The sequence below is a fragment of the Strongylocentrotus purpuratus genome, unplaced genomic scaffold (genome assembly GCF_000002235.5).
Source record: "Strongylocentrotus purpuratus isolate Spur 01 unplaced genomic scaffold, Spur_5.0 spur5_scaffold_5, whole genome shotgun sequence".
NCBI classification, from domain to species: domain Eukaryota; kingdom Metazoa; phylum Echinodermata; class Echinoidea; order Camarodonta; family Strongylocentrotidae; genus Strongylocentrotus; species Strongylocentrotus purpuratus.
Window position 1 is genome coordinate 33,994,764 of NW_022145611.1, and position 9,415 is coordinate 34,004,178.

General features: G+C 36.2%; 1 protein-coding gene across 1 annotated transcript; it reads right to left on the minus strand.

Annotated features, from left to right (window-relative positions):
• Positions 1–1,057: 1,057 nt before the first annotated feature.
• LOC100893645 (amiloride-sensitive sodium channel subunit alpha-like) lies at positions 1,058–9,048 on the minus strand. Its single transcript, XM_011676064.1, has 9 exons — positions 8,072–9,048; positions 6,594–6,700; positions 5,912–6,075; positions 4,439–4,643; positions 3,743–3,815; positions 3,023–3,080; positions 2,520–2,593; positions 1,872–1,947; positions 1,058–1,348 (listed from the first exon to the last, which is right to left on the minus strand). Exons 1-9 carry the CDS (start codon positions 9,046–9,048, stop codon positions 1,058–1,060), a joined length of 2,025 nt encoding a protein of 674 aa, XP_011674366.1.
• Positions 9,049–9,415: the final 367 nt, after the last annotated feature.

Sequence of the window (9,415 nt, forward strand, 5' to 3'; positions counted from 1 at the left end):
GACCTTTTGTCTTTGCATGTCAGCCCGAAAATCGCTCATTTTCGTGATTTGTGTACAAAACATATGGAAAAGTCGTTTTTCCTAAAAACAGATCAAACATGGGTTATTGGGGTCTTGTTTAAAGTTTAGGTGGTTGTTTTGGGAGTCAAAATAGTTGAATTGTAGTAAGAAATGAAATTAAAAAAAAAAAAAATGAAATACATAAGAAATTATCAATACAAGGGATAACATAAGGAATAAGTTGGCTCTTCCGAATTTTTTTGTCGTATTATTATTCAGAATGGTCTAATGAATATATGTAGTGAAAAAAGAACGCTTAAATATGAATAACATATGATTTATGGGTAAAAATTTGATTTTTATGACTTTATTTGCATGAATTACCATAAATATGCAAATGAGTGAATTGAAATTATCATATTATTCTATACACTTCACTTGACATGCGTGAAAATTTTCGCGGCTGAGTTCTTAAGGGGGGGCATAATGCCCCCCCCCCCCCGGCCGTACTAAGACCTCAAATAGCCCGGCCTTTTTAGGGTTAATAGTATTGGAATATTATTTACCGTATGTTTACATTTTCCTGTATTCTGGATATACAAAATATTTATATATACCAATGAACCGCAATTTTAATGTACAAAATGACTCAAATACTCGGGTATTGGGATATATACAGATATATAATGAGTAAAAACGACATGCTAGCGATACAAATATGCAAAGAGGCTGGGCAACACCAAGAGCAGGTTAAAAAAAGGCAATGCGTTCGACTTTTATCACAATAATGAAGCAATGATTACATTTTACATTGATATTCGATCTGCTAGATAATATATACTAGATTATGGACATAAATGTATAATATGCACATAATATTTATCAACATCAAGGCAAATCGTACAAATATTAAGTATTTCTCTTCTAGATCACATTTTATTTTGTAGAATCTCTCGATGCCTTGATAGTTGTTCACAATTTTCAATACCAATTTCCTCAATTTTGATATATCGATACATTAAATTCTAGTTGGTTAGTCTCTACGATAATCCTAAATTCACAGGTCGGTTTGTCGAGCTCTAGCGCTCCCTCCATGTCCATGGGCATGAGGATGATGGCTGAACACCTTGGTGAACCGACGTCCTACCCTACCAATGCGTGACTCGGGATGGGGAGGGGCAGGTTCACCCCCCTCCGTGGCGGCCTCTTCGGGCATGGGCGTGGTCAGTCGGCCACATAGGAGCCCGAGGAGCTGGATGATGAACCCACATAGCTCGAAGACAGTGATGAGAGACATACCAGCAAAGAACCCCATGATACCACCAATGCCTCCAAGTAGACTGCCAAACTGAGAACATGAGAGAGGAATGTGCGTAGGGTTATGAGTCGATGATACAAAGCAATTCCTCTGCAAAAAAATTCCACTACTAGTTTTAGCACTTTTGGTGGTTCTTTATTCTAATGATGCATGTGTAGGCCTATAAAGGTATAAAGCTCGTTTATCATATTTCATAAATGCCGCTGAATAATGCAAACAATTTTTTTTTTAAAGTCAAATTCTAAGGGTGATGGATGGTCTGTGATTCCATTTCTTCCTTCACAGTAGAGCAATGATGAACATGTGATAAACAGACTAAAAGACTTGTTTGGGATCTATAGCATGTTTCTCTTTATATGAAAAGTTTCATGGAAATCATACCCGCTTATTTAAACACAACAGTTGTCAATGATCTTTATTAGCTATTTCTCTTTTTCTAACTGAGATACGCTTTGAAAGAAAGAAAACATTCAAAACATTTTTAAAGAACAAAATAAGCAATATAGCGTGTGATGGAGACAAACGAACTATGGTAGCAAGGTAACCTTCTTACCGTGTATTTGGGCATCTGAGTGTACGCTTCGTAATTCAACTTCTCGTAGAAGATTTCTACACGAACCAAATTTTTTCTGAAAACAAGCATGCATACGTTAGAATGGATCCACGCTCAACAGGCTCGAGGTTGTGGAAGAGAAAATGTCAAACGAATTTATCAGTCCTAAACGTTGATCTATTAAAGTTTATTGGAAAGAGCATCGAACATTTAAGAAACTTGTAAATATTTATTTCATATTACTCATCACTTTGAAAACTACTAAACAAAGTTCCTCGTCGGATATCTAAATTATGTTTTTGTTTTTTTATTTGCTCGTTCGTTGTTTTCCTTTGTTTTTCTTGTTGCTTTTTTGCTTAAATGACGAAATATTCTTAACTTTTCTAAAAGCCGATTTCTGTATTGCACCAATAAATTATGCGATTTCGGCATAACCGAGTATTTTGTTTAGACTGTATGTTGATTCTTGAGAATTCATGCATTTATCAAATACATGTAAAACTGTTTTAACCAACAGAGTAGGTGTATATCAGTAAAGTGGGAAGTAAGGACTAAGCTAGAATTTTATACCGATATCATGATACAAATTTGAGGACGATTAAAATCAAAGAAACAGTGAGAGAGAGAGAGAGATGATAGTATGGTTACCTTCTAAACGATGCGTCCATGGTCATATTCCCAGCCTTTCGGTTTCGCTTGTTAAGCTTCTTCTTCAGATGTGCCTTCAAATACCAATCAAATATAATACATAAAGCTCTTTATGATATCAACAATTTTTATCAAAGATGTTTGATAATGATGTAGTATTGTATAACATAATGAAACACAATTTCTCGCCCTAAATTAAATTAATAGCCCGTCTACCTCAGAGTGAAACGACAAAAACAACAACCGCGTCATTCATGGCACTTATTTCATCACTATAGTCTGCACCACTTTCCCCAGAATTTAAAGTTGGTTTAATTCCTTTGAGATATTTAAAAGATTTGTTGTTTCAAACGATGATGAAATCTAAATAAATATTATCGAAACACGAGTGTATATTCAAATTATGCCCGTTTTGAGAGGGCCTTCGGTCGTGAAATGCGCTATAAAAGAACGAACTATTATCATTATTATTATTAAACAAACTCTCTAAAAGAAATACTTACGTCAGCGCTCTCCGTTGGCCATTTTGAGAATGATGCGAATCTCTCATAGTCGATCTCGCTGTGGAATAATATGACAGTAAGGTTAGATTGAACAAAAACTAATTATGAGAATCAAGAAAGTTTGTAATATCAGGAAAATATAAAGAGATTCATATCCTCGTTATGCAAATTAAACAGAAATGACAAATGACATGCAAAAAGAGAAAGATTCGACTCTTTATTTGTATATCATCTAACTGGTCGCATTTAATTTATTATGCTGCTGATAATCTTAGCCCATTTGATTAAGAAAAGATAATTGGTATAAAATCGTTTAGGTCGTAAAGGCAATCCTTTTCGATCGTAAAGAACAGAATAAACATGTAAAAGGATGAAACTATGAGACTATGCAGGAGTGGATTCATGATTATAAGAAATTACGGGACTATAATTTCAGGAATTCCATCAGCATACACAAAACTTGCCCCCCCCCCCTCACTCTCTCTCTCTCTCTCTCTCTCACACACACCCTTTTTTCTATCTTTCTCTCCCTCTCTCTCTCTCTTTCTCTCTCTCTCTGTTGAGAAAAAAAAAGAATTATGTTCCCGACATATCTTGATTTTTGGAAGATATTTTATACTTATTTTTTCCCCGGACAGTTAAAAATTGTGTTGGAAACGGGGAGGGGTGGCTCTTTTGCGTGATGGGTATGTAGGAATAATGTTGGAATTCGTTTATAACCTGCAAGGTGAGACGCATGGGCAGCCCAACTTGTCATCTATTGCCATCTGGTCTACTCTCCGCTGACATGCCTCTGACAAACAAAATGAAATAGAAACAGGTACAAAATTACGATGTTCTTCTCCTACATTGTCAGTTAAACGCAGTGAAGCTATTCAGTTAAAATAATAACAAGCTGGTAGTTAACGAAATGTGAGAAATACAACAAGTCATCGAACAATGAAAACTATTTTTACAACCATCAAAACTTATTCGATTTGTTCAATAGCACAAATTAATAACTCTCATAAAACCTGTAAGGCCCTGCATGTACAAATTATGAAAACTTATTAAATATAGATGTTTTTAACTCTTATATGAAACATTCACAATATTAATGTCTTTTAGATTTTGTTTGTTTGCATGTTCTCAAGATTATACCTGGTAATATTGGTAACTGAAATACAGTGGCGGATCCAGGGTAGGGGGTGGGGCGGGATAACATGGGGGCACGTGTCCATAACCACATATTGCATACTTTAGGTATACCCCAAATATGAATTACATCCTCTTGCAATTTTAGACGATAAGATGTATGTGAAAATGCGATATCTGTTCTCTTTCTTTTCTTATCTTTTTTTTTCTTTTCATTTACTTATCGAGTAATTCTGGATCTACCATCAAGAAAAATGCTGGAAGATAAGATGCATCATTTACCTTGTCTTCGATCCAGCGTACTGCATATTGTAGTGTTCCCCATGACGTCATTTACACAGCCGCATTCATACCGGAGCTTTCCCTGGTAGCACGCATTCAGACAGGCTCGTAACGAGTAGTCAAAATCATGAGTAAACTCGGATGGGTCGCCACGATTCTTCTTACGACAATCGCTGTAACGTCCACTCAGTCTGGTTATATTCCGCTGAGAAATTGAATACAAAAGACTATAACACATAAAAGGCTTTGCAATAATATAATAACTACCCTAAACGTATAACACTGGGGTACTTCTCGGTAAAAATTATTTTCATGAGTGGATAGAAGGAGAAAAGTTGATATAAAGAATTTAAAAAAAAGCACAATGACTTATTGAGAGAAAAATTAATGTTAATAGAAAATCAAAATGAAAACAAAAAGCAAAATGTAAAGGTATTAAGATAAAGGGGGTGATGAGAAGGGATGTTTAAAGCAGGGTAAACTAAAGATGAAAATCTCGAATATGCTTTTTCAAGCACTTTCAGATTTATAGACAATATTTTAATCGCCACCGTGTTTTATTGTACCAAATTGAATAGCTGGCCTACGAGTATATTGGTAATTTAGAAGAAAAAGGCTATAAGCAATAAATATATTGAGTCATAATTTTGATGAAAAGTCGGAAGAAAGAGAGATAGGGAGTGGAGTCATTTGTGATTTAATTGATGAGACTCACGTCCCTATACCAAGCGGAAAGCAATGATTTAACATCCACAGACCAGTAAAGATGGGTTATATGCACGAATCATGCACTTCATCAAATATGAAGAGAGAGCCAATCAATTAGAGTAGGGGGCATCTTAAGGGTACATCCGATTCGATATGGGATCGTCGCAGTCTGGTATATTGACCTTGAATATTAAAAGGATGATGACGATAATTGGTCTCCTTTTACCGCGATTTTCTTAAACTCGAGTATTATCAAAACCAGAAATTGTTATAATCTCTCAAAGATGCACATTCGGTGGCGTGAAAATATACTTGAATATGCAGATCAGGAAATATGGTGTTTATAGCTCATTCATTCTATTCGTTTTCCAATTTCTGCCGCGCATTATTTTTCCACATCCCCAAACCTCCTTTACTATTCAGGAAGTGCATGATACGCCACATGAAAAAGTATTTTTAATTTCTCGTGTTATCTACAAAGTCATGAGGCCGAAATTCTTTCATATACTTAAAACTTGGTTCAAGGAACTTATTGAAGAAGACAAAATTAATATCAATACAATGCAATCTTATACATCGCTATTTATCATGTTTTAATGATATTATTTCTTCTTTCTTCTTAATATCGTTTATCTCTTTAGAGAAGGCATAGGCCTATTAAGACTGAAGCGAATATTTTCTCGGGAACTGTAAGAATTTTAGCTTGCCTCTCTTCATTTACTCTTTGAAGATTTAACTTAATGTTAACAAGAAAAAATGACTCACTAGTCGTAGTCCAATGGATGTTAGCGTGCCTGTAGAAGCCGTGATTCCTTCATCTTCAGGGAAGGGGCGGGCGTTAGGCTCATGGATAGCAACGCGTACACCAGACTGGTGAGACAGGAGACCGATGTATTCTGATTGGTCCGTGAACAGGGTCAGGTGGAGGCCTGTCAGGCGACATTTAAATACAGAAAGGAAAACGACGTTCATCTATACATGCATACTAGTTTTACTCGTCAGTTAAAAACAGTTCTGTAAATCAGTTATAATAATGTTCGATAGAAGCAAAGATATGCGAACAATTTATGAATATCGATATTACCAGATAAACAGGTGAACTTAGATTTTTATCATGTTCCTTGAGCATTTTTGTAATTTGAAGAAGAAGCAAAGGTTGGTATAAATTTTGAAGAGGGATTAAAACATTATTTTGTTGAACATTCTGTCAGATCATTAAACAAATATTAAATGATTACATGATAACTCAAAATGATTGGAATACAGTCGTACAAAAAATATTTAAAAAACATAGAATGTAAAGTGAACAAATGTGTTTGATGATGACATGAAACGTATATTTTCTTTTCAAATTTGTATTTGTATCATTCTGTCAAAGTCATGAAAGTATCAATATTCCAGCAAGTAACGTATGAGAAGGAGTGCATTCATTAATGACATGACGTACCAAATCTGGAGCCGATCTTTCCTGTTTGCAAAACGGAATTGTTTTCAGCCGGCCGATTGAAGGTGAAACAGTTTCCATACTGTGAATTGTGAGTCGTCGTGAAATTTCTAAGATAGCATAGAATAGAAATGGTTTATTAAAAGATCATCGCAGCCAATGGCTGAATTGCGATCCATTTCACAAAGATACAATACAATTACAATTCAAATTTAAATAACACAAAATATTACATAAATAACAAATCAAACATATAGACATTTCATAAAAATTAATTGATCGAATTCAAATTTTTGTTAAAAAAGAAAGAGAAAGGGTAAGGTGTAGGAGAGGGAGAGTTGGAGTGATGAAAGAGAGATAAATATATAAAGAGAGAGAGAAGGAGAGAGAGAGAAGGGGCGAAAGAGTGAGAGAGAGACAGAGAGAGAGAGAGAGAGAGACAGAGAGATGAAGGGGAAAAGAGACGGACAAAGGGGGTCCTTATCATTACAGATAAGGGGAGATGGCAAGAAACATTCAAAAATGCAGAAAATCAAGATAAAAACTATCAAAAGATGCAATTATTATGGCAAAAAACAAAACCAGCGTGATTTTTTAAAGCAGATTTGATATAAATTGTTCTAATTTATAACTCGACTTTAAGAACGAAAACGCTTTAGCCATTTGATGTGAAGATTTGAAGGAGTGCTATGATGTTCAAACACGAAGCATATCTTTATTTTTTAGGTTGTCCGGACGTGTTTTTTTTAAGTAACCAAAGGGGTGATTTTTAAAAAGAAATAATATTCATTGGCTCGAAATATATATGCATTTTGGAGCAATATTATTTCTATTTACATGGTTGTTTGCAAATGGAGGCGCAATGGCTCAGTGGTAGAGCAGTGTTCTCGAACCCAGGAGGTGTCGAGTTCGAAACCAAGTCGATGCGCTAGTGCCTCTTGCCTTTCGATAAGTCACAATTCCCTCGGAGAGGACTTAAAGCGGTCGGTCCCCTGGTTGCTTACCTACAATCATACACACGCTTTCTTAGCAGTCAGGTAAAATAACCAAAACCAACGTAATACAAAAATACGAAAATACATATGAGAATTACCGAAAAAGAGAAACAACGGACTAACAGTATATTTGTCAATATCTGTTAATAAAAACAAAAAAACTATGGATTTGTATCGTTATGATCTTAGAGAGAGAGAGAGAGAGATGCTTTCATTATAAGTTTGAGGCATTTAAAGAGCTTTGCGATCATTTTTTTTTCTTCTAAATTTTTTTATTTTATTTACTTGTCTTATAAAAGCTATTAGTCGATTGCAAATGTCATTTTAAACATGTGCTTTTGTATCCCTTTTCTTGAGCTAAATATTGAAGCACGTCTAAAGACACACCTTTCAAGATGGCAACGCACCTGTCCAACAACTACCACAATCAATCATAATCATAACAAGACATGACACTCTTTTAAAAGGTTGGTTGGTTTCTCTTACCTGTAATCACAATAATGCTGATTAAATGAACACTGTAGAATAAACTCTTCTGCTTGATGACCTAGTTTACGAAGTTCTCCTTTAGATGGATTCACCGATCCTATAAAATCTTGAAAATCATCAGATTCCGACAACTGCAGCAGATATCCCCAGTTTGAATCATCATTCTCCACTGGAGCACCAATCAATGGAATGGCGGGAGCAGGGACATTGTTCATTTGACGTAGTGATGATAAACGTTTGTTCGTCGTCTGCCAGTTAACACTACGCTTTCGACGACGAGCATCAGGGTTATCAACGTCGACGACCAACGGGGTATCTTTAGTCGACGACATTTCCAAACCTTCAACGGTAGTTGAAGACACTAAGTCTTCGTCATTAGGAGGTACACTCGTACTTTTTGTTGTCACTTGAGATGCGGTTGTAGTCGTAATCGTTGACGTGGTGGTTGCTGGTGTTAGTGATGGAGACGGTTCGGCGTGATCATCCACTTCAATTTCACCATCATCCAGCCCAAGATTCAAAATAGTGACATGTCGGTCTATATCCAAGAGAGGTTCGAACCGCGTACCTACCAGCTTTGACCTTCGTAGCCTGTTCATGTTGCAGACGGTGACGGCGGGGAAGGAGAGCTTGTTATTGGTCACCATTTGGATGGTTGTCGTTGTCGGGTTTCCCCTGTACTCATCGACGAGACGGTACGCCTGCCACATGAGGACACACAGGAAGGTGAGTACGGTGAGAAGCCATGCTAAACGGAAGATTGCTCTGGTCGAATCTATCACCCGACTCATTCCATGCATCGTCGTTGATTTACAAAAGCTTTGAACAACCGTACGCCATGATTTGACGAGGATATCGTTAGTCATCTCCCTGACTAGGGCCTTGGGCTTCTCCAGGACTGCTTTGGGCTTCTCTGGTGATGAAGGCTTCTCTGGTGATAAAGGCTTCTCTTCCTCATCAAGTGGAACTTCCATTTTCTGTCAAGTAGTAATGAACCCTTTTCTGTAATTTTTCGAACCCCCAATTGCACAAGGTTGGATTAATACAGCAAATAATCAAACTACAAGGGTCTCTTTTTATCAAATCATATAAATGAATTTAGGCATCTCAAAGAACGTTTACTTGATAAAAAATATCAAAATTATAATGCAATATTTCAGTTTGGTCTGTCTCGACGCCAAACAAATTGATTTGAATTCCAGGTGTAAATATTGCAGCAAGTCAAATGCAAGTTTTCTTGGCGTCCTTTGGTAAATTAGTCAGAGAATGACGACGAAATATTCCCATACCCCGATTTCAAATTTCTTACAAGTCTGAGCAGTCTTTTCAAAATAATGATCT

Bases quoted from the DNA above. Each gene is read 5' to 3' on its own strand.
- LOC100893645 (XM_011676064.1), bottom strand. From the start codon at position 9,048: ATGGAAGTTCCACTTGATGAGGAAGAGAAGCCTTTATCACCAGAGAAG. The intron at 3,816-4,438 runs GTAAATGATGCA...TTTGTTTGTCAG, and splicing joins TACGCTGGATCGAAGACAAG to AGGCATGTCAGCGGAGAGTA. The intron at 1,349-1,871 runs GTAAGAAGGTTA...TCATGTTCTCAG, and splicing joins CTCAGATGCCCAAATACACG to TTTGGCAGTCTACTTGGAGG.